General features: G+C 43.6%; 2 protein-coding genes across 2 annotated transcripts in view; both read right to left on the bottom strand.

The window, feature by feature from the left end:
- LOC106821135 (sarcoplasmic calcium-binding proteins II, V, VI, and VII-like) overlaps positions 1-1446 on the bottom strand; it is a 24156-nt gene extending 22710 nt beyond the window's left edge. Inside the window, exon 1 of the mRNA XM_014825816.1 lies at positions 1370-1446. The gene's annotated coding sequence lies outside the window, so the exon portion shown is untranslated. The remainder of the gene's footprint in view (positions 1-1369) is intronic.
- Positions 1447-10288: 8842 nt separating this feature from the next.
- Positions 10289-25539, bottom strand: part of LOC106821152 (solute carrier family 35 member B1-like) — a 23279-nt gene continuing 8028 nt past the window's right edge. The window contains 7 exon segments of the mRNA XM_014825840.1: positions 10289-11831; positions 12880-12986; positions 14528-14585; positions 14587-14653; positions 20935-21125; positions 22360-22487; positions 22739-22842. Of these exon segments, the coding sequence (XP_014681326.1) occupies positions 11625-11831; positions 12880-12986; positions 14528-14585; positions 14587-14653; positions 20935-21125; positions 22360-22487; positions 22739-22842 (862 nt within the window). The 3' untranslated portion in view covers positions 10289-11624.

Below are 25539 nucleotides of genomic sequence, written 5' to 3'. Positions count from 1 at the left end.
TATAAATATATATGCATATTATAGTCACATAACAACCGTTGGACATTTAGGAGTAGGCCAACAAGTAACGTGTCAATAATAGTTGGACAGCGGCTTATGTGTTATGAATTAATCTCAATAATTCGCAGCTATGTCAGTCGTATTGCCATGAGAGGCACATGTTTATTTAACGTTCGGTGAAGCAGGAATGGAAGAATGACAGAAATACGAATCAATACTTACACGTAACCACGCACCCATTCGAACACACGCATATAAGAGCACACAAATATACACGAGCACGCGTACGCACACACACATACACACACATGCACACACACACACACACACACACACACACACACACACACACACACACACACACACACACACACACATATATATATATGTAAAGGCACACGCGTGCCCGTGTATAGATGGCATTTACGATTTTGGCAACTAGATGAATTTATATCTTAGAGCTATTTCACAGATAGACACATCATGCATCTAACATCGTGCACTCGTGCGCGTCTGTGCATGCATGTACATACGTTCGTGCGTGTGATGTGTTGGCATATATGTATAAGAAAGAAAGAGATAAATGGAAAGATAGAGAAAGGAAGTCAAGACAACGATCGAGGGGGAGAGGAAGGGAGAAACAGCGCACGCAAGAGAGTCAGAGAAGGAGAGGGAGAGAGAAAGAAAGAGAGAGAGAGAGATGCGAGAGGGAGAGAGAGAGAGAGAGAGAGAGAGAGAGAGAGAGAGAGAGAGAGAGAGAGAGAGAGAGCGCGATCGAGAAGAGAGAGACAGAGCAAGATAGAAAGAGAGAAAGCAAGAGAGAAAAAACCACGCACATATTCATAAACATATGTATATTCAAAGTATACATATTTTCATAATATAAGTATAGATAACAATACTATAATAGCCAATTAATTATCTATAGTGCGTTACGGTGAATGAACGTGAGTACATGGCTTTATCGACCTACGTTCGTTTGTCAGCCACACATGGCTGCTGCCGCTGTTGCTGATGACGATGATAATAATGATGATGATTATAATCATTATAAAATTATAATAATAATAATGACGATGATACTAATATGCTACTACTAATAATAATAACACCAATTTATAACAGCATTAATAACAATGAAATAACGAAATCTTCATTGCCCACATCTGATACCGACAGAGCTACGCCTTGTCGACGACACCTTAGAAACATACGAATTCTACGTCGATATTGTAATTGCATTTTTAATTATTAATTTTACATGCATGCAAATGCCACGAAACGTTATATATGATATAATATAATAAAGAGTCCGTGTGAGAGAGCTAGTGAGATCTGTAGGAAAGAACTGTAGCAGAATCTCGCTTACCTGTGGTAGGATGACGATGAGCGTATAGGGAAGGGATCCTTCTGTGTGAGTGCAGCTGACGAGGCGAACTGTCTGCTAGTGGCAACAGCGCCGCCTTCTGTTTCTATTTTATTGCGCTCGGTTTCCTACTCGTGAGTCATCGGCTCTTTCCGGCAATCAGACACGTGTACCCAGAGCGATAAGCGTTTGGCTGGAAGGTCAGCGCGTGTACATCACGCGCGCGTCTCGCAAAGTATTCGCTGGCAAAAAAATAGTGCGCATAGTCTGTTGGTGGTGGGCGTGCGCGCGCGTATGGTTGGCCATCGTCGTCAGAAATAATTATTTTCACCGCGGTAAAAATAAAGCGGTACCGGTAGAAATTTCGCGGTAAAAATAATAGCCCCATTACCCAGTCAGAGGCCTTTATACACATAATTCAACCGCGGATAAATTACTTTTACAACGGTAGAAATAATTCAACCGCAGTTAAAGCCGTACTATGCGCATCCAAACGCTAATTTCTCCAGTACTAGACTAGCAAATACTTCATGTCACGCATAATCACACTACCTTATGACAAAATAAACTCTAGTTCCTCCCATTTCACTGCGCGTTGTCTTATAAAAGGCATTTGAAAATACCTCCAATGTTGTTCAAATTCTCCGATGTTGTTGACACTTTCGCGTTGCCCTGCCAAGCAACCGCACATCGGTGCTGCGGTACAGCGGTACAGGTGTAGCAAAGATAAAAACATGTGACGTCACCTAACCGCTTCGAGGCTAAATTGTTTGGCAAACAAGTCGGCGTTGGAGCCAGAATGCCAGTTTTCTCACCTCTTTCTTGTGGGTTTTAAGCAAACGCGCAGTGAAATGGGAGGAACTAGAGTTTATTTTGTCATAAGGTAGTGTGATTATGCATGACACGAAGTATTTGCTAGTCTAGTACTGGAGAAGCGGCTTTAAACTATGGCCATTTTACCCATTCAGACGCCTTGTTGCTCATAATTTAACCGCGGTAGAAAATTATTTATCCCCGGTTAAATTATGTGTAGCAAGGCTTCCGATTGGGTAAAAGAGCCGGCCAACCATTCGCGCGCGCGTGTGTGTGGGGGGGGGGACTACCGTAACACTGACTTGTGTATTCTCCTGCTAATTATAATCCTGACTAAATCTATTGTAAACACGTAGTTTACATAAGTTTTAGAATGCAACGCCTATTTAAAATTACATTGCCAGCAGAGTATTCTTGTGATAACTAGCTTGGGCAACAACAACAGGTTCAATGGAGTATGTGAAATACGAGTCTCCGACGACCAGGGCTTTTGCGCATGCAACACAACCGTTGTTGTTCTAAGGAAGCTTTTCGCTCACGTTCCAGGTTTTACGGTTTAGTAGGTGCGGGGTAGTGGCACCCTGTCTTAAGGGTAGTGTCAGGTTGCGTCAATAGATTCCACAATAGATAACACGAGAAGAGAACACGATAGATAACACGATAGATAACACGAACACTGTGTTATAAAGCTACTCTTTGTTTTATGTATTTTTATACTTTATTATTTGTTCTATTACACCACAGAATATTCTCCATACTACATACTACATAGATGACTACACACCCACAGAAGGGTGTGAATAAAACCCGGACCCGGACCCGGACCCGGACCCGGACCCGGAAAACCGGCATAAAACCCGGACTCTGACCCGGAAAACCTGCATAACACCCGGACCCGGACTCGTGAATAAAACCCGGACCCGGACCCGGACCCGGAACAGTTCGTACCTACGTTTCCTACCACGTGAAACCAGGCGCGCAAATCCATTTTGAGATGTGGGGGGGGGACACCAGTAGCGAGCACGCGAAGGGGGGTCTGGGGAAATTTTTTTCAGAATTTTTTTGAAATTAGACCCCCTCAGGTGCGTTTTCTGCGCGAGCAGGGGGGGTCCGGACCCCCCCCCTGTACAGCGCTGTACACGCCCCTGCACACCACACACACACACACAACACACAAACACACACACACACACACACACACACACACACACACAACACACACAACACCAACCACACACACACAAACCACACACCACACACCACACACACACCACACACACACACGACAAACCACACACACACACACACACACACACACACACCACACACACACAACAACACACACACACAACACACACACACACCACCACACACACACACACACACACACCAACCACACAAACACACACACACACACACACACACACACACACACACACACACACACACACCACAAGGTGTGGGTGCTCCATGCCAGTCATAAATCAAAAACAAAAAGCCAGAAAACCCAATCATTTGGGTGGCGAGCGCTGATCTCAAAATAAATTGGTCCGTTATTAATTGTTGGGTCAGTCAATATCATAATATATGCGTGTATATATATAATCAATTGCATGGAAATTCTTATTAAAACGTGCTCAGTTACTCCCCAGCGCCTCTTGCGAATATAGCCGTGTCTCCAGCAAAGTGAGATCCAGAATATTCAAAATACAGTGATATTTACTCAGATCAATATATATATTAATAAAAATCTAAAAAGTTGTGTCACGCGATTTATTTTGATTATTAATCATGAAAATATCCGAGATCAAATATAGCTTAAAACCATCGTCTGCTATTCTGGAGTCAGCTGCGCACACTGCCTTCGTAAGTCATCGGCTCTTTCCGGATTCGTGACGTCACATGTGTCAAACAATACCGAGGTCAACAAGCCAACTTGATAAGTTAGAGTGATTATTCGCGTTTTATTCATTGGCATTTGACCCAATTAATCATGGTGCTCTATTGTTCGGCAGTTACTGCCACAATGGATCTGGAAGTGGCAGATCATTTACGCGTTTCCGATGTGAAGGATAAAAGGAACTTCGCGAGAATGGCTGCGAGAAGAGGAGGGGAGAGCTGGATGGGAGGAGGAGGCAGGGGGAGAGGAAGAGGAGGAGGGTGAGAAGCTGGTGTGAGAAGGAGGAGGGCGAGGAAGGAAGAGCTGGTGGAGAGGAAGAGGGGGAGAAGGGATGAATAGTGTGGGAAAGCGAGGATGCGAGAAAGTGGTGCGAGAAGGAAGGAGGGTAGGAAGGGAGAAGCTGGTGGAGAAGAAGGAGGGGAGAAGCTGGTGGAGAAGAAGGAGGGGGAGAAGGAGAAGCTGGAGGAGAAGGAGGTGGGGAGAAGCTGCGTGCGAGGAAGGAGGAGGGGAGAAGGCAGAAGGAGGGGGTGAGCAAGCTGGTGGAGAATGGAGGAGCGGGAAGGGGAAGGAGGAGGGGGAGAAGCTGGTGGCAGGAGGAGGAGGGGGAGAAGCCGGAGAAGCTGGAGGAGAGGAAAGCGAGTGGAGAAGCTGGTGGAGAGGAGGAGGGGGAGGAAAGTGGTGCGAAAGAAGGGCAGGGAGAGAGGAGTTGGAGGGGGGAGGCGATGAGTGGCTGGAGAAGGAGAGGGGAGAAGCTGGGAGAGAGGAGGGGGAGAGGAGACTGGTGCGAGAAGGGAGCAGGGGGAGAGCTAGGAGAGAGGAGAGCGGGAAGAAAGCTGGGTGGAGAAGGAGGAGGGAGAAGCTGGTGGGAGGACGAGGGGCGGAAGGAGAGCTGGTGGAGAAGAAGGAGGGAAGGAGCTGGTGGAGAGGCAGGAGGGGAGAAGGGAGAGGAGGAGGGGGGGAGCTGGTGATGGAGAGGGAGGGGGAAGAGGTGGCTTCTCCCTCTTCGACCAGCTTCTCCCCTCTCCTCCTCACAGCTTTCCCCTCTCCTTCTCACAGCTTCTCCCTTCTCCTCCTCTCTTCTCCACCACCTTTCCCCCTCCTCCTTCTCCACCACTTCATCCCTCTCCCTTCTCCACCAGCTTCTCCCTCCTCTTTTCCACCACCTTTCCCTGTCTCCCCCTCTTCTCTCTCCACCAGCTTCTCCCTTCTCCCCCTCTTCTTCGTCTCACCAGCTTCTCCCCCTCCTCCTCCTACCAGCCTTTTCTCCCTCCTCCTTCTCCTCCTCCTCCACCAGTTCTCCCCTCCTCCTTCTCCACCACCTTCTCCTTCTCCCCCTCCTCCTTCTCCACCACCTTCTCTCTCTACCCCTCTTCCTCCTCTCACCAGTTTCCCTTCTCCACCACCTTACCCTCTCTCTCCTTCTCCACCAGACTTCTCCCCTCTCTCCCACCTTCCCTCATCCGCCACCCTTGTCCTCCCCTCTTCCTCTCCACCAGCTTCTCCCTCCTCCTTCCTCCTTCTCCACCAGCTTCTCCCCTCCTCTCTCGTCCTTCTCCCCACCTCTTTCTTCCTCACACCAATTCTCCCTTCCTTCTCCACCACTTCTCCCTTCTCCCCTCCTCTTTCTCCACCCACTTCCACTTCTACCTCTCCTCCTCCACCAGCTTCTCTGGTCTCACCAGACTCTCTCCCTCCTTCTCCCTTCTCCCCCTCCTCCTCACACAGTTTCCCCTCCTTCTCTACACCAGCTTCTCCTTCTCCCTCCTCCTTTCTCCACAACTTCTCCCCTCCTCCTTCTCACCACCTTTCTCCTCTCCTCTTTCTCCACCAGCATTCTCCCCTCCTCCTTCTCACCACCTCTCTCCCATCTTCCCCTCTTCCTCTCGCCCAGCTTCTCCCTTCTCCCCCTTCCTTTCTTCTCCACAGCTTCTCCCCCTCCTCCTCCTCACCTAGCTTCTCCCCCTCCTCCTTCTCCTCCTCCTCCACCGCTTTCCCCCTCTCCTTCTCCCACCTTCTCCCTTCTCCTCCCTCTCCTTCTCACACCTTCTCCCTTCTTACCCCTCTTCCTCTCCCAGCTTCTCCGCTTCTCCACCAGCTTCTCCCACCTCCTCTTCTCCCTTCTCCCCCTCCTCCTCCACAGCTTTCCCCCTCCTTCTTCTCCACCGCTTTTCCCTTCTCCCTCCTCGCATTCTCCACAGCTTCTCCCCTCCCTCTTCTACCACGTTCCCTCTCCCTTTTCCCTCCTTCTTTGCTCCACAGCTTCTCGCCTCCTCCTTCTCCACCACCTTCTCCCCTCTCTCCCTCCCTCTCTACCAGCCTTCTCCCTCCTTCTCCTTCTCCCTCTCCTCACTCCTCTCCACCAGCTTTCCCCCTCCTGCCTTCTCCACCAGCTTCGTCCCTTCTCTCCCTGCCTCCTTCTCCACCAGCTTCTCCCTCTCCTTCTCACCACTTTCTCCCTTCTCCCCCTCTCCTCTCCACAGCTTCTCCCCATCCTCCTTCCCCTTCTGAACAATTGTAGAAAACGTTGGCAAATCAGCGCTCCATACAAAGCACACCAGGAATATGTCTTGCTTACAATACAGTTTGCGCAAGTGTGACGTCACAAAGTGGTGCCACCTGGGGACTGTGTTTTGGAGACTATTTCTATTTCATAACTTCGGAACATTTGGAGCATCACGACTTTTCAGTGATGTATATAAGTATTCGGGATATAAATAAACTTATGAATAATTTATCGTTCAAACACTCGTAACATATATGTGTTAGGTTCGTAACTCAATGTATTTTGGAATAAAAAACTTTTGTAAAATCTCACCTTTAACCTTTGAATCAGTGTTATATGTGGGTGATAAATCTGTCCGTTAAACTTTCATAAACATACTTTCTCCTGATGATTTCTGCAAATAATTATTTATATAAGAAAAAAAACGTGTTAAAAAGAAAACGGTACTAAATTTTCAAGATAAATTTTTCTTAAGTTGTGCATGAATCATTATTATGCTCTCAAATGCCATATAAAATGAAAGCTGGAAAAAAAAGGAAAGAAGCCAATCGTTGACCACACTATCACAGCACATAATAAGGTCTCACTTCACAAACACACAACAACAACACACACATCACACACACACACACACACACACACACACACACACACACACACACACACACACACACACACACACACACACACACACACTTACACACAAAATAATGGTGATCCAAAATCGTGGGGGGACATTTTATATGATGTCCCCCTTTGAAAATTCGTGGGGGGACATGTCCCCCTGTCCCCCCTCCCCTGGATTTGTGCCCCTGCGTGAAACAGTCGCAGAGCCTGGGCCGGCTACTTCATAAAACGAGCCTCAAGGTCACGCGTGACGCGGCGGCTTTTGATGTACACGATCGATCGATCGCGTCCGGCCTGCGTAGCACGCGCGGCACACATCACATACACACACACTTGCAGCGTCAAATAAACGCGTGAATAAAACCCGGACCCGAATAATAATAATAATAATAATAATAATAATGACTGATATATAATGGGTCCGGACTGGTACTAAATGGATCCGAGGTCAGAGTCCGGGTCTGGGTCCGGGTTTTATGCAGGTTTTCCGGGTCCGGGTCCGGGTCTGGGTTTTATTCACACCCCACACCGAATCGTAACCGAATATCAGTAATTTCGTACCGTAAGACGTGGATCGCGAAGTAGCTCGGCAGGGGTGAAGGTGGAAAGTGGAAGGTGGAAGGTGAAGGTGGAAGGGCGGAGTATTGAAGGAATAGGAAGGAAAGATCGGGAGCGCGGCGAAAACTGGACTATACGGCCACAGACCACAGTGCCTGGCAGTGGTGGTGTGTGGACTGGTCGGCTACAGTGGTATGAGTCGTGCAGGGAGCGGAGTCCCGGAGCCGCTGTTTCTTTACAATAGATGCTACCCCTCCTTGGCTGAACTGGGATACGATGGGGATGGGTGAAACACCGCGCAGACATATTAATTACCCACATAATCCGGCTGTGATGTGGAGGTTTATTCTAAAAAGGGAGCATCTGCTAGGCATCTCTAGGGCGGCCGACTGGCTAACAAAGGATGAGTACGTCCTTGTTTGGTGATGGATTCGTGTAGACTAAATTAAGAGCATATATAAAGCAACGCGAAGCGGTTAGTCTTCAGTCTTAATTTCGTCTGTGCCTGCGTGTGTGTCATCGTTGCCTCCAGTACGCAAGTTGTTCTTAAGCCGTTGGCTTGGGGTTTTTGCTACTCTATTTACTTTGTACTGTCTTATCGATCTATCTCTTCTCGAATATTCATTTCTTATATTTCTTAACGTAGATTTTCTTTATAGCAGTTGTGAGAGAAGCACTTTGCACTGTTTTGTCTTGGCCCCTCGTACTATCGTGCTAGTAATCTATTGCTATAGGATCTTTCTTGTAATAAATCTATTTTTCGTGGCACTGCCTACTCTCTTGTTCTTGTGATTATTAAGTGTTACCATTTCTACGCACTTCTCGTAAGACGTAAAGTACACGCTTACACTATATAGTGAAAGTGCGCATGACCACTACCTACATCGTAATGATTTCTAAATACTGTCGTTATTAAACTTTAAATTGTCAATGCAACAAATCAAACTGCGCACAGCACGCGAAAATAACAACTTCACCCAAATAGTAGAATAGTAGGAGTTCAATACAAACAATGGCAGTATATATATGTCAATTAGTAATAAAAATTATTACATACACAAACTAATAACTTTTATTATATTATGTAAGGATAGTTTATTTTAATAAACCGTCTTTGTTTACAACAAAGCGGCATGAAAGACACGGACATAAGATTAGCACGCACTCCCTATATAACACGTGGCATATCAGTTTGGATGACATACAGTCCCTTACGGGACGGACCAACAGGATCCATGCACAACAGGGAAATAACTTTATACACCAGTATACCTAGATGCTCTGAATAGTATATACTACCGTGAAATACTACTACTGCATTACAACCAGGTCGGCTTCAGGTTTAACCCGTCATATAGCTATCGTACGTGCTAACATTTGTACAAAGACAAATACAAGTACACAGACAAGCCGGTTCAGAAATCGCAGACCGTATAACGTATAAGAATATTATGTGATACGTGTAACGTTATGCGGGCTACGATTTCTAGGCTCACAACTAACACATGCTGACACCTAGCGACGGAAAGTGATAATTTACAGCATTGTTCAGTAGATTGGCTAACTTTGATATAATAATCAAGGTAGATGTTTGGTAATTGTTTACGACAAGCAACTCCCCTTGTGTACATTGTAATAACAGCTTCCATGCCCTCTTTTACCTGTAAATGTATAACACGTTGCAAATAAAATAAATATAGATGATATTACTATATTATGACAAAATAACCAGAGATTATCTAAGAGAGTATCTCCGAGGCCTTGTGCATCACACACATCTCATCAAGAGCGGATAATACCTAGAGTGTACAACGGAAAAACGGGAAAATAGTGCTATTTCACGACTACATTATTCTACTTTGCCTGCGAGTCTAGAATAATTTGATGGTATTGCATTAAGCAGAATTCTTTGCTCTCTAAAACAAGACCAACCGCTTGTCAATACGATACTCCTAGGCGGAGATATCGGATCCTAAACCTCCCCCGCGAATGCGAATAAAGCCAGACGCCCACCTCGAATCCACTTTTGCCACCATCCTACACGCGGGTAAGATTTGGCTGATCGGTTCCAGTCACACTGGGAGCGCTGATAATATGAAATGCTCAATAGCCCAAATTTGAGTACTGTTACACACTCTAGTAACTGCAGCTCGTTCGTAAAAACTTAGAGAGCCGGCTCCATTCATGACGCGGCGCTTGCCGTGCCTAGCGAACCGAAATGAAGATAAGGGGCAATAGGCCGATGCCCAGAATGTCACCTATGATACCAAGCACCGTCCAGCATAAAATTTATCGCGGCAAAAACCAACTTTCACGAAAGGCAACGCTTAGGCCGCGTGTGTATGAGGATGGTGGCAGAGTGGTTATTCGATGGTGGCGTCTTGGCATGTGGGAGGGGAGGTTTAGGATCCGATATCTCCGCCTAGGAGTATCGTATTGACAAGCGGTTGGTCTTGTTTTAGAGAGCAAAGAATTCTGCTTAATGCAATACCATGAAATTATTCTAGACTCGCAGGCAAAGTAGAATAATGTAGTCGTGAAATAGCACTATTTTCCCGTTTTTCCGTTGTACACTCTAGGTATTATCCGCTCTTGATCTCATTGATAACGTGGAAAACCAATAACACAAAATACACAAAATAACAACCTGGACAAACAATTCACTACTCCTCGCACCACACCACTTACATTCGTAAAATTTTAAATTTCAGGAGTTTTTAAAATTTTTACTCATGCACGTAATATGGAGGAAAATCATTTAAAATCCGAATATGTCTATCCAATTTCCACTGTTGGCAAATGTTAGAAGTACTAACACCTGTCGTTTAAAAGTACATAAATTTAATGCCAAATTCATATTAGGTTGTCTATAGTTTCACTGCTGATTACTAATAAAAGGTCCAATTGAAAATCATCTTCATTCACCAGCAATTGTTAACAATTCGAATCCCAACTGGCAAAGTAGGTGTAACTACGGTTGCTGCATGGCACACTTCCACACACATGCTAGGCCATACGCATGCTCAATTTGTCACTCGGGTTAGAACATAATATTGGGACACACGTATCTTTGCTAGTCCTACTAGTACTGTCACGTGATCAGTGTTTTTTATAGGTTTGTTACCAGCTAAAAGTTCAGGCAATTTTTTTAGCTCAGTTGTTGACAAAGGACATTTAAGTCTAGTTTGTAAGGTAACAAACCATGAAATAGGACAAACTAATATGAATTCGGCATTAAGCTTTATAAACAGCACAAGGTGTACGTCATTTACTCTATCAATTGCCAACAGTATAGATTAGCTAGACATAATACGGCTTTAAATAATAAACACGTTAATTTCCTACACGCAACAAAAAAATAACGCACGAATGATTGTGTTTATCGACCATCAGTGTGTCAATAATTTCTCATAGCATTTATGCAGCGATAATTTCACTGGTCTGAAGACCACGAATCATCTTGCATCACTGAGTTAATTCCCAGTTTCATTTTCTCATCATAGAAGAGATCACCATGATTCCTAAACACCGCTATCAATCAGGGGTTCATTTCATCTATACATTCATTACACACTCGATCCTTTCATAGTTGCAATGTTACATCTCTAGACTCTCTCACAGTCGCAGTATTCCTGCCCTCCCATCTCGAACCATTATTTCTTTCTTACTGTCGTTGTGTCTCTTCCCTCCCACCTTCTCAAAGTTACATCTTTCTCACTGTCACAACATTACTTCCTCTCTGACTGTCGCAACACCACACCCCTCTCACCGTCGCAATGTTTATATCCCCTCTTACTGTCGCAGATTTACATCCTTCTCACTGTCGCAACATTTCTTCCCTTCACACCACCGCAGCGCTACTTTCCCTTCACAGTCGATGACTTGCCATAGAGGCTGTCCAGGAGAAGTCCGCTGAAGACTAGCGCAGTGCCTGTCCACTGCCGTGATGTCACCGCGTTGCCAAACAGCAGCACAGAGGCGAGGATTGTGAAGAACTTGCGCGTTGTCGTGATGATCGAGCAGGGCAGTGGCCCAAAATCAGCCACCGTCAGGAAGATGAAGTACTGCAACGATGGAAGAAACGATGGACCTCTCTAGTTCCCTGCCCGAAAAGTTCCCTCTTGTACTACTATAAACTAATTAATATTTCTCTTTCAAATTTTATTCGACCCATCTGCCCGCGGGGACTGACATTGTTCTAGCCGATCGGGGTTGTGATAAGAGCAGTCTATAAAACTGCTTGGCAATAAAGTGCTGCAAATTCGACAATTTAGCATGCTCATGGGATAAACATCCATAAATTGGTTTTAAATTTGACCGACCTAGCAACGATATCTAAGGAGGGCATGGTTATTTCGCTCAGTCGAATAAGTAAATTGCTTCATATGGCCGAGCAAGACAAACCAAGCTTTCTTTTGGATACTGTTGCTAGGGAGACCAAGCTCGTGCAGCTTGTGGTTTTACATGCGTCCACACCAGAATGTCAACATCAAGACACTACGCAACTAAGCAATGTTTTTAGAAGGTTCCATCGCAGTGCTGGTTACAGAGGCGATAACGCGACGCAGCAGACTACCACTCCCTCAGACATACTCCCGCTTTCTACAATCACGGCGCATAAGGCAAAAAGGGTTTGCACAACTAAGGCAAACAAAATTTCTGGGTTTTTCCATGACCGTTCAAGGACATAAAAGGTCAATTTTCCTGATCCCAAGATTTAAACCTAACGCAATCACTACAACTGATAACTTTCTATCAAAGATATTGCACTAAACTTGTTGTTATCATTGTTAAAATGTGAACACAATAGACGTGCTCATTTCCAACGACCTTCCACAACCTGGGAAAAACAAAATAGCCAATTTTTTTGAGGTTTCTATGACCATAGCCAATTTTCCAGGGTGTTCCAGATCTGTAAAATATAATTTTAAAATTCCAAGACTTTAATTTGTCTAGGTTTTCAATGACCCGTACAGATGCAGAGCACAGCAATCCACAGTTGCAGTTCTTTGCACACCCGCGTTCAAAACTCCAATAAACGTGCTAAATAGAAACCAAGATAAAGAAATTTGCTTACAATAAGTTCCGATGATTGATATATTACTTGCTTACCTGGCCCAAGGCACTAGTGACACCAAACAGTAACATGTTTAGTAGAACGTGTGGGTGCCTCTGAGCAAATGGAATGAAGGCGAAAAGTTCTCCGGTGAGCACCACGGCTACAGATAAGAGGCAAAGAAATGTTAATTAACACATTTCTGTGAAGGAAAGAGCATACGTGATGTGTGCAGAGCAGAAGATATTGTCTTATAGCATTTAATACACCTTAACAGATTACCATATTACAGTAGACATCTAACAAGAGCCGCAGAGCGTCTGGGCTCATCTGAGGTCTGTTGCTACGATTATAAACGTAAAATTTCAGTCGTGCGTAGTACCACATTTGTTAGGCGCAGATATGCAGACACGCGCACGTGTGGCGACACTCGGTGATGGGTAGGACACGCCCAACTATCGCGATGTGGAGGGTAGGGAGAGGGTGGGGGGAAGGGTGGGGAGGGGTGGGGAGGGGAAGGTAGCGGGGTGGGGGAGGGATTCTACTAGCAAAGCAGTTCAGTCCTTGTTGGACAGTGAACAATCCATGTTTAACCTCCTCTTGAGGGTCAAAAGGTTATCCGACACTTACTCTTCGCATGTCGAGCAGAAGGGACATTTCATGGTCCTTTCAATAACGCATAAAAATGCTAGGTCACCGCTGAAACAAAAAAGTTTTTCAAATCGCTCCGTCAGACCATGTCCTCAATGTGCCTGAACCGTTGACCTGTGACCTCCAATTTCGGCACAGTGATGGCTTTCCTACATGAATGCTAACGCCTATCACGAGCCTAGGTCGAGCCGTAGATTTTGTGCCGCAATTCTGCATTTCCTCCCTATACCTTAAGTTAAGGAGTGAATGTTCCCCCTTCTTTTACACCTCTTGACCTTTGACCTTTGACCCCAGCTTCGACATCCCAACTCGTTTTGACGATCCCCCCCGATGTGCCGAATATCGTGACCGTACGGTCGAGCGCGTTAAGATTTGTGCCAACTGTTGACGCACGGGACGGACGCTCGGGCGACGGACGGACGCACGGACGATCATGCGATTCTACAAGCTGCATCTGACTATGTCAGATGAGCTAAAAATCCAGACTGCTCCAGGGAGTTGGGTCAGTCCGGATTTTCGGATTTTCCAGATTCTCGGGCAGCTAGTACTTTTTAAAATTCTAATTTATAGGTGGAATAAAGAAGAGATGAACAGATAAATTCTGAGTTTATTCATTAGCAAATACAGCATGCTTCATTTATCAAAACGAGCAGTTTTTAAGCTGAAATAAAGTCAGCACTCTGACAAAAATGTAAACATACAAAATTTTCACTGCCAAAAAAAGAGCATGTAATGTTTGAAATCATATTTAAAAATTAATATTAGTAAAAGAAAAATACAGCAAACAAATGAAAGGGGAAGTTATTTTATGCAAATTAATTATTTATTTTGTGTTTATTAAAAGAGAGTTAAATTTTGAGTGTTTTCGAAAAGTCCAGATTCTCGCGGTGGTCCGAATTTCTGGCACTCCAGATTTTTGAACTTTCTACTGTACAAAATATAGTACGCGCACCCGGTCGAAAAAATCCAATGCGCCATGAAGAAGTAGCTAGGCCTACTAACACTTGAATAATGGAATAGGTGACAGCTTGTATGCCTGGACAACTGACTCACCGAATGCCAGGTATAATGTGGACCACAAATTAATATTCAACATCATATGATGTCCTTTGTGTGGAATGGTAACCTCTCATCCTATCCTGCATTGCTCCAGTAACTCCATCTAGTGTCAATGACACACAACTGAAACCATAATGAATTGTGTCAATGACACTATAGCTCACAACAAAAAAGTACACAAATGAGCGAGTGCCAACAAGTCATTTCTAAATCAGCAACTATCTACCTACATTATATAAAAGTATATATGGGAGAACTAAAATTAAACAACAAAACCGAATGAATCTAGATGGCCATTTTCATTTTTGCCAAAAAGTGGACGTGGCTCAAAAGCTAGGTCGACTGGCATGCTCCAAATAGGACGTTCAAATCTCTCCCATAGGAGGTATAACAACTGTATGCAATTTGAAACATGTGGATCAAACGATTCTTAAGTTACGTTGACCGTAGGCAGACACTGAAATGCATAGTGAAATTGCCAAAATCTACCTAATTTGCATAATTAAAAAAAAATCAAAACCCGTGTGAATAGTTTTGGGGCCAGTCCTTAGTCATTCACATACAAAAATGAGCAAAATCCGTTGAACATGAACTGACTTATGGCCATTTCCATTTTTGCCAAAAAGTGGGCGTGGCTCAAAAGTAGCGCGACTGGCGTGCTCCAAAAATAGGACGTTCAAATCTCTCCCATAGGAGTAACAAACTGTATGCAATTTGAAACATTGTGGTCCAAACGTTCTTGAGTTATCATTGACCGTAGGGAACATATGAAATGCATAGTAAAATTTCCAAAATACCCAATTTGCATAATTTTAAAAAAAATATCAAAACCCCTGTGATATGTTTTGGGGCCAGTTAGTCAGGTTCACTTATGTCAATGAAATTATATTTCGTTTCAGAATTATGGTAGATTAGCAAACCATATGCATTTTTGGAAAGGTTATAACATGAGCGAATTCGAAAACAATGTTTACATTTGCCGGAGATACCGGCATGCGCGCCATTTTGGATTTTCAAAATGGCCGCCATAAAATACATATTTGGCCGTATTTCTGCCTCTAATCACCTTAAAACTTTTAAAAATATGCTAATCCTATGTTTTCAGGGACAAGGAATCCAATGAAAGTATCGAATAAGTGTTATGGAGAACAGTAATACAAGAATCAAAAATTTTTAACTTGCCAAAATCTGTCTTTATATTTCGCCGATAGTGGCATAATGGAAATACATCATACATGTTATAATTGTTAACAGGCAGTTAATAACGTCAAGATGTGTCAATCATTCATATCATCTTAGACAGGCATGAAACGTATAGCTAGTAAACGACAGCAAAATACACTGGCAGTCTGTAACATACACACACGTTTACAGAATATGCCATTTAGAGTCATCTTCACTGTCCTGTTGTGTCATAGCGACAATACAGTCCGCATCGTTTTCACAGTCCGTTCCACACAAGCAAAGGTCGGTGCAAGTTAAGTCATTTCTTCTACATTGAGCACCCTCGGGTTGAGCAATTAGCTTTACAATGACATCTGACTAACTCGACAATAGCCTGTGGTGCTGGTAGAACTTTGGTGGTGATAGGTAGTATGTGACCTTGTCGTCCTGATGGTAGCCATGTTTTTGTGTGGTCAAACAACTGTTGGCACATGGCGGCTGGGCCTGCACCAAAACTCTACTCTGTACTCGCACACGTTCGATATGCTCCTCAAGGGCACCAGTTGTTGGAGGCAACTTGTTACTTTCTGCAGATGTTTGCAAAACGATGCATCTGAGGTCAGGGATACTTGCGCGATCTGAATATCTTTTGGCAGATCGCTAAGCATACAAAGCTGGCCAATATGTCTTTCACCTCCTGCCGTTAGATCCGTTGTCCTCTGGTAGTTTCATTAGTGATTTGACTATGTTCCTTTCAGCCTGATGTAGTGTTGAAACCATTTCGTTTTACCTACTCCTGAGAATCGACCGACATTGTCTGCCCCAGTGAATGCGTGGGATACAGGTAACGCTGTTGCCTTGTTTCTTCCTAGCGCTCTCCAGATGCGGCCCTACCTCCAACATACCTGATACCATGGCCATCGATGTGTATTTGCAGAGCTTGTCATAGGCGGCAACAGCCAGAACTAGACGTCTGTATCTGGGGTGAAGAAGACTAGCTGTGCTTTTGGATAACGTTGGGATGCGGCTACTGCTAAGCTGATCATCAATGTGTCAGCTTCCTCGTGGTTGTTTGGGTCAAACTGCATACCGGTACTCTGGTTGCTTCTAGTATGGCCCGATGCTGACGTGATGATTAACTTAGGGAGTTTGCGTTATATTCCAGTGTTGCCTCAGCAAGGTATAGGGTTAGGGTATAGCTTAGACCAGCTTTCGTCTTTTCGTGAGATAGGAAGCGGCCATTGGTATATGTTTGATGTTTGTATCATCTGCAATCTGGTATTGAGCAGGCGTCCTTGCCTTGTCGTCGTTTCTCTCTGGTTTCTCTGCTCAATGAGTCTGCCTTGTATGTGTCGAATACCAAGATAATCAGTCGGATCCTGCTGTCATGTTCATAAAGTGGTCGTTGAAATGATGACCGAAAATCTTTGACTGTGGTGATTGTCGCTGCGTTTCTTTGTCATCTTCTGGACGAGCACCATTCCATCAACAACAGCAATTTTCATAGATGATGATTTAGATGGCGTTCCTGTATCAGCAATATCATTAGCCTGTTCTGTTGCTTCTGCTGCTTGTGCATCAGCATGAATTTCTGTCGTTTTACCAAAGTTGTTCAAGGCTATGGATAAGCTTTGACTTGTCAGTAACATGGTAGGATCGAACCGTCGGGTGCAAACAGTGCTCTGGGGTAAGAGTGAATTCGTAGTTACCAATCGCATGCTTCTGATCGAGCGTCACGGCTTGATCTGGCTAGTACCATCAACCGACCGTACAGATCTTTGGTTTCTTTCAGATCTACTGACTGGTCACGGATCTTTACCGTTTGCTTCTTGTTTCCTGACATGTACATCCTGTTGGTCTGCTTCTTGACTGGTGCCCACAAGCTGACATTTCCATTAACTCGCGTTCTGCAACGTAATCCACATACAGTTCTGCCCAGTGTCGTCGTATTCAGGATCTGTGAGACACTCTATTGGTGCGACATATGCATGTGTGATGAAGTTGTAGAGCTGGTCACTTCAGCAGCGAAGGGATACCGTGACTCAGTATGGCAGCCTTTATGCGATCAACGTTGTTATGCGCTTTTCTCACAGCACTTGTTGAACATCAATGATGCTCTTGTGGCGTTGTTTACAGCAAGATTGAATTAGCCCTTGAATTCAGCTGAAGAACGTCACATCTCAGGAGTGGCCAAGAAGAACCGTTGACGAGCGTTGGCATTATTGGAAATGCCAATTAACCCAGAATGTATCTTCATCATCCTGTTGAGTTGTTCACATGCGTGATCTGCTCCAATCGAGACAAATGGGATCGTACTCTGGTCACAGATATGTTTCCGTCTTGTAGTTCACTCCAGGTTTCTGGATGGCTTGTCTTCAACTCATGCATGTCTGCGATGTAACGTGGCCAGAGGCCGCTTGTATTTTATATCGATCTATGGCGAAGAATAACTTGCTTAGTGCCTCCCCAGCTTGAAGGTGGGAAACGAGATTGGAATTCCTGGATGCCTCAACAAAGTGCCAAGATGGTTTCAACCGGTGGATGCAGTTCATCAAAGACTTCGAACATTGCATTTGAGGATTTCTGCGCTTCCCACATTTTCAGCTGTTGAATGACTCGTCGTCTTAGTGAGGGTTCTGTAGTAGATCGTCATTGGTCCTTGCTCACGCTTTCGGATTTGAGCTTCTGTCAGCTGCTGATTTTTGCACCAAGCTTCCTGGACATTACTGTGCTGCTTCTACGCAAATGACTTTAAGGTTTGGCTTTTCTCGTGAAGAACTGTTCTCAGACAAGTTCATATACGAGCCATACTAAGTGTGGATGTGTGGCACGAAGAGTTCTCTCGTGTAGGTGGAGCGCAACTTGAGAGATCTGTTCTGGTTGTGCAGAGCCAGTAACGGTCAGCCTCAATCCACGCATCATCTATCCCTGAGTTTTCTATGGACGTTCCCAGAGCTCTCAGCGCAGCCATCACAGCATGTAGCTCACACCCAGTCTGGGGACAACTGCTTCTTTCAGATCAAGTCTTGAATCCAGTAACTGCACTGCCTTCTCGTACAGTGCCATGTCGAACGAAATCACTGTCGGGTATTCTTCACCAACGACCAACGTCTTCAATTCGGATGCTTGCAGAATCACAGTCAGCATGGTAGGCCACTCATGTACGTGCCACTTCTGGCAGCAGTGGTAGTGCGCCGACGTGGGTCAGACATTGGCCAGCTGACACGAGTGATTTGAACCCTGCCCAACCTGGGATGTGGCTCTGTTCTCCATTCTCTTTTGATCTAGATAGAGCAGAAGCTATGATCCAACCTAAGGTGGGCAGTTTATATGTTGCAGAAACGCATATATGCTATATATTAATGGATTTTGTTTTGTTTCAATAACAATATTTCCTGAAAAAAATACCAAGTGTTACAGTTAGAAGTCTGGTTATGTCACCAATGGATTCCTTGTCCCTGAAAACATAGGATTAGCATATTTTAAAAAGTTTTTAGGGTGATTAGAGGCAGAAATACGGCCAAATATGTATTTTATGGCGGCCATTTTGAAAATCCAAAATGGCGGCCATGCCGGTATCTCCGCAAATGTAAACATTGTTTTTCGGATTCCTCATGCTATGACCTTTCCAAAAATGTATAGGTTTGCTAATCTACCATATTTCTGAACGAAAAAACATAGTGAACCTGACTAAGTCCTTATTCATTCACATACCAAAAATGAGCAAAATCCGTTTAATCTGAACTGACTTATGGCCATTTCCATTTTTGTCAAAGTGGGCGTGGCTCAAAAGTAGGTCAACTGGTGTACTCCAAAATAGGACGTTCAAATCTCTCCCATAGGAGTAACAACTGTATGCAATTTGAAACATGTGGGTCAAACGGTTCTCAAGTTATCGTTGGCCGTAGCCAAATGTTGACGGACGAACGAACGTACAACGGACAACGCCCCATGGCAATAGCTCATCTTGATGTCAAGGTGAGCTAAAAATCGACTGTAAATTGTAAGTCATAGGTAGTCTACAGTACTTAACATCTAGCATCTTCATGCATTCATACTGCAGTGAGATTTACCTTAAGTCAATTATTAGTGAGCAAACCAACACTGATTAATTATATCTGACAGAATATTAAATATAACATTAGACACATATCTGTATGATGATAATGAGAAGGCCATTGAAATTCTCAGATCACAAAAAAAGACATGCAGTGCTGCAATAAGGGCTTCTGTTAATAAATTTTAATAATTTTCTTTTTATAGCGATTACTTCACCGTAAATAGTAAAAGTAAAATAAATATTTCTACTTTTTCACAAAATGTAAGTAATTCTGTTCACTTTTTATGGTTAAATTGCTGCATTATACTTCCTATTTTACTATACTGCTCGATGTAAACATACACTCGTGACTCATACATAGCCCATAGCAAGCAATAATATATATATATATATATATATAATAATATATAAGCAATAGTATGTAAGCATAGCAAGCAAGCTGTTTAAAGTTTTACAGCCGGATGCCCTTCCGGACAACTCCTTTTAGTTGGGGAGCTCCTGGGGAGCACCTTCATGACCCAGTGGTTAGGCCACGTATACTGTCCACTGAAGGCTGTGAGTTCAAACCCTGGCCGGGGCTCGCAACATTGGAGACTGTGAATCTCCCGTGGCTCGGATGACCACGTCAAATGGCGGTCCCGTCTCCAGTAATACTAAGGCCAATGGTGATGTAAAGAACCACTGAGGGTGCCAAAAAAACTCTGACTGTGACCATCCTCAGTGCCATTCGGCTAAAAGGCTAACTACCTGGCTTTACCCAAGCTAGGTCACACCCCATGGCTAGCTATAGATGTTTATTCCTTACGGAATGTCCCTGCGTTATTATCCATGTAACCGTAGGCTATGCAGTAAACTATCCAGATCCAGATCCAGATTTTAGTCGCCTTCTATGACACGCAGGGAGATACGTTTGGCCTACCTCTTAAAGCCGGACCTACACAGCTGTTTTTACGTTTCCACACTCAAGCTCTTTTTCTGAGTGCTAAGCAGAGAAGCAGTGTGTACCATTTTTCAAGTCTTTGGTATGACCCGGCCGGGATTTAAACCCCCGACCTTCCACATAACATGCGAGGCGAGCACTCTACCAATTGAGCCATCGCTGCGTCTGTTCTTAAAGCGAAAGCTTTAGAAAGGCACACTAGAGGCTGCCACCTTCTTCAGCGCTCGGACTGCACCTACCAGCAGGGCTTCACCGGCGCCGACGACGAGATCACTGGAGCTGGATACCTTGCCGTCCTTGTACATGAAGAGCGCGACTCCGATGACGATCATCGTCACAAAGACATACTTCTGCAGGTTGTAGCGCTTGCCACCAATCAGCACGCCGAGCAGCATGACAGGTATCGGCTTGCAGGACTTCCCCAACACCTTAAAGGGTTTATTGCAAGGTTATTGCTCAGAAACGATCAATCCGAAAAAAAATATAGCGAAATATAGACTCACCTCACAGCAGATATATCGCTGATTGCACCAACTTGAAAACCACTAAGACTATGCAGTTATAGCATAGAAAATTGGATTCGGATACATCGTAACACCATGGCATTTTTGATTATAGCGAGAATGAAAACACAAATCGCGCCTTAGTCAGAATGGGTAAACTTGTAAATTGTCGGCGCACTAACTTAGTTACAACTTCTGCAACAAATTCAAACAAAGTGGCATCTGTTTCTGATATTATGTGTAGTTGACTCCGTTTATTTTTTGAAATTGGTCAATAGCTGGCGCTATAGTCCAAGATTCACAAGAAATGGCAGCAGTAATCAAAACTCGAATTGTGCATGTTTTGGTGAATATAGCTAAGTACGAAGGTTCTAAGACATGTTAGCGTTACTCTAGACAGTTGCTGTTATTCAAGCAATAACGGCAAGTGTCGTAAAGGTGGGGGAAACACGAGATTGCATGGGTGTAAATTGTTTGCAATCCTGACTTTTAACGAAAGCCGCCAAAATAAGTCAGGCGTCGCAGTGCCCCATCCCTAACGGAAGCCGCCGAAGACATCAGGTGCAGCATGCAATCTCGTAACCGCAGCCGACTTTCGCAAATGCTTGCTGCTCATGAATTACTCAGGAAACACTCGTAGACAAACGATTCGTACAACCTGGCCTTGACAGTGTCAGTCTACTTAATGCCAACTTCCGCATGGGGAACACATATCAGTTATGATCTGTACATAGCTTACTAGCCATTATGCAACAGCACCTACAATCACCATGCAGTACCTACCAGATGTCACACCACACAGATCACTATGTGCATCACTTAGATGCACATTGCTGTGATGAATAGTAACTACTAACTACGAACGAGGCGCGACTTGCCGAGAATTTCACGTAACACCGAAAACAAACTTCTATCAGAAATATACAAATCCATGAAAACGAAACATTATTGAGAAACGAAGGCACACTTGCAGTCAAATAGATAACTTGTAAAACTCATAGCTACAAGAGAGTTAAACTGTGGCGTGTAGTTGTGCCTAGAGGTACACGAAAGACCTGGTGCAGTCACGTCACTGCGTGTGCATGAGTACTACTGTACATCTACATGCACACAGCAATAGTCTACTCATGTATATAGGATTCTGGGTGGGGCTACATACCTGTGTCGGATAGTTTACATGCTGTAGCGCCAGGTTGCTTGCCAGCATAGCGCCGAGATAGGACACACTGCACATGGCGAAGAGACTGGTAGGGGTTGAATCAGTACCTGGATTCGTCACTCTGATGACTGCAAGTGAAACAGATACTCGATCAATACGGGCACTCAGTCAATGCATGAGCATTCAGTAACCACCCGTGTACTTTACTAAATTGAATTATTGTGAAATTGTATTGTTCCACCGTCTGTATATACTCCCATTGAGTACATTTGTATAGGCTCAGAAATGGTAAAAATGGTGATACTACAAGACCTGTCTTAATTTAAATTATACACATCATAGAATACACAATATTACAGCATAACTTGTGAATGCTTACTCAGTTTTGAAAACAGTCCATTTATAACACATTGCATGAACACCAGGCAGAGTGTATAGGTGAACTTCTCAGTTGTGTCCCCTACAACATATTTTCCCCTCGTTCTGCAAGACAATTCAAATCATAAAAATTTATCTTAATTTCTTGTAGTTATGAGACACGTGAACTATACAAGAAATGTGTGTATGGAACACGTTTTTGTATGTATCTATGGTTGTACAATATGGTCACCATGATAATTCAACCACGTGAACATTTGGCTACGCATAGGTACTAATATTATGGAGGTGGTTATTTGTGTATTTTTTCTGTGAAGGCATGAAACGAAGCAAGCAATGTGCTATGCGCTCACCCTTTCCCACCTGCTCTTTCTTGTGCGGGGTGAGTGCAGTGAATTTGTGTATGTTCCAGAGGAACGTCTGAACTTCATTTACGGGGAACTAAATAATAGGCAAAACATAATAATAGTGAACATAAATAAATAAACATTAAGACTTTGGTAGTAAATACGTTTAATTCCTGTTTAATCAAATCATGGTTCAACTAATTCAAGTGCCCGTTGGCTTATTTTGGCTTTTTTTGGCTTTTAATTTGCCCAATTAGCTCTAGGTAGCCCGACCAGGCTGTGTGACTAACGTCAATATACACAGGTCTTCTAACCCTAGCAAAGACCGTTTCTTGGAGCTAAGCTCTAGGTTCAAGTGCCCTTCGAAGAGCTATGCCTAACGGCTAGCTAAAGGCTAGCTCTATACTATCTAGAGCTACTGCGGGCCGGCCGTGCTGTGCACAAACTATCGCTCATAGGGTCTATGTCCCCCAGGGTACTGCCGGAACGTACCCTGGTAACTATTTGATCCGAATATCGTGACCGTACGTCGAGCGGTTAAGATTTGTGCCCAACTGTTGACGCACGGACGGACGCTCGGACGGACGGACGGACGGACGCACGGACGATCATGCGATTCTACAAGCTGCATCTGACTATGTCAGATGAGCTAAAAATCCAGACTGCTCAGGGATTGGGTCAGTCCGGATTTTCGGATTTTCCAGATTCTCGGGCAGCTAGTACTTTTAAAATTCTAATTTAAGGTGGAATAAAGAAGAGATGAACAGATAAATTCTGAGTTTATTCATTAGCAAATACAGCATGCTTCATTTATCAAAACGAGCAGTTTTAACGTGAAATAAAGTCAGCACTTGACAAAAATGTAAACATACAAAATTTTCACTGCAAAAAAAGAGCATGTAATGTTTGAAATCATATTTAAAAATTAATATAGTAAAAGAAAAATACAGCAAACAAATGAAAGGGGAAGTTATTTTATGCAAATTAATTATTTATTTTTAGTTTATTAAAAAGAGAGTTAAATTTGAGTGTTTTCGAAAAGTCCAGATTCTCGGGTGGTCCGAATTTCTGGCATCCAGATTTTTGGACTTCTCCTGTACAAAATATAGTACGCGCACCAGGTCAAAAAAATCCAATGCGCCATGAAGAAGTAGCTAGGCCTACTAACCCTGAATAATGGAATAGGTGACAGCTTGTATGCCTGGACAACTGACTCACCGAATGCCAGGTATAATGTGGACCACAAATTAATATTCAACATCATATGATGTCCTTTTGTGGAATGGTAACCTCTCATCCTATCCTGCATTGCTCCAGTAACTCCATCTAGTGTCAATGACAACAACTGAAACCATAATGAATTGTGTCAATGACACTATAGCTCACAACAAAAAAGTACACAAATGAGCGAGTGCCAACAAGTCATTTCTAAATCAGCAACTATCTACCTACATTATATAAAAGTATATATGGGAGAACTAAAACAACAAAACCGAATGAATCTAGATGGCCATTTTCATTTTTGCCAAAAAGTGGACGTGGCTCAAAAGTAGGTCGACTGGCATGCTCCAAAATAGGACGTTCAAATCTCTCCCATAGGAGTATAACAACTGTATGCAATTTGAAACATGTGGATCAAACGGTTCTTAAGTTACGTTGACCGTAGGCAGACACTGAAATGCATAGTGAAATTGCCAAAATCTACCTAATTTGCATAATTAAAAAAAAATCAAAACCCGTGTGATATGTTTTGGGGCCAGTCCTTAGTCATTCACATACCAAAAATGAGCAAAATCCGTTGAACATGAACTGAATTATGGCCATTTCCATTTTTGCCAAAAAGTGGGCGTGGCTCAAAAGTAGGTCGACTGGCGTGCTCCAAAATAGGACGTTCAAATCTCTCCCATAGGAGTAACAACTGTATGCAATTTGAAACATGTGGGTCAAACGGTTCTCGAGTTATCATTGACCGTAGGGAGACAATGAAATGCATAGTAAAATTTCCAAAATCTACCCAATTTGCATAATTAAAAAAAAATATCAAAACCCCTGTGATATGTTTTGGGGCCAGTTAGTCAGGTTCACTATGTCAATAAATTTAATTTCGTTCAGAATTATGGTAGATTAGCAAACCTATGCATTTTTGGAAAGGTTATAACATGAGGAATTCGAAAAACAATGTTTACATTTGCGGAGATACCGGCATGGCCGCCATTTTGGATTTTCAAAATGGCCGCCATAAAATACATATTTGGCCGTATTTCTGCCTCTAATCACCTTAAAAACTTTTAAAAATATGCTAATCCTATGTTTTCAGGGACAAGGAATCCAATGAAAGTATCGAATAAGTGTTATGGAGAACAGTAATACAAGAATCAAAAATTTTAACTTGCAAAAATCTGTCTTTATATTCGCGATAGTGGCATAATGAAATACATCATACATGTTATAATTG

This window comes from Priapulus caudatus, unplaced genomic scaffold (assembly GCF_000485595.1).
Source record: "Priapulus caudatus unplaced genomic scaffold, Priapulus_caudatus-5.0.1 Scaffold60, whole genome shotgun sequence".
Lineage (NCBI taxonomy): Eukaryota > Metazoa > Priapulida > Priapulimorpha > Priapulimorphida > Priapulidae > Priapulus > Priapulus caudatus.
The sequence above is the reverse complement of the archived record's forward strand: the minus strand, read 5'-3'. Positions and strand labels throughout refer to the sequence as shown.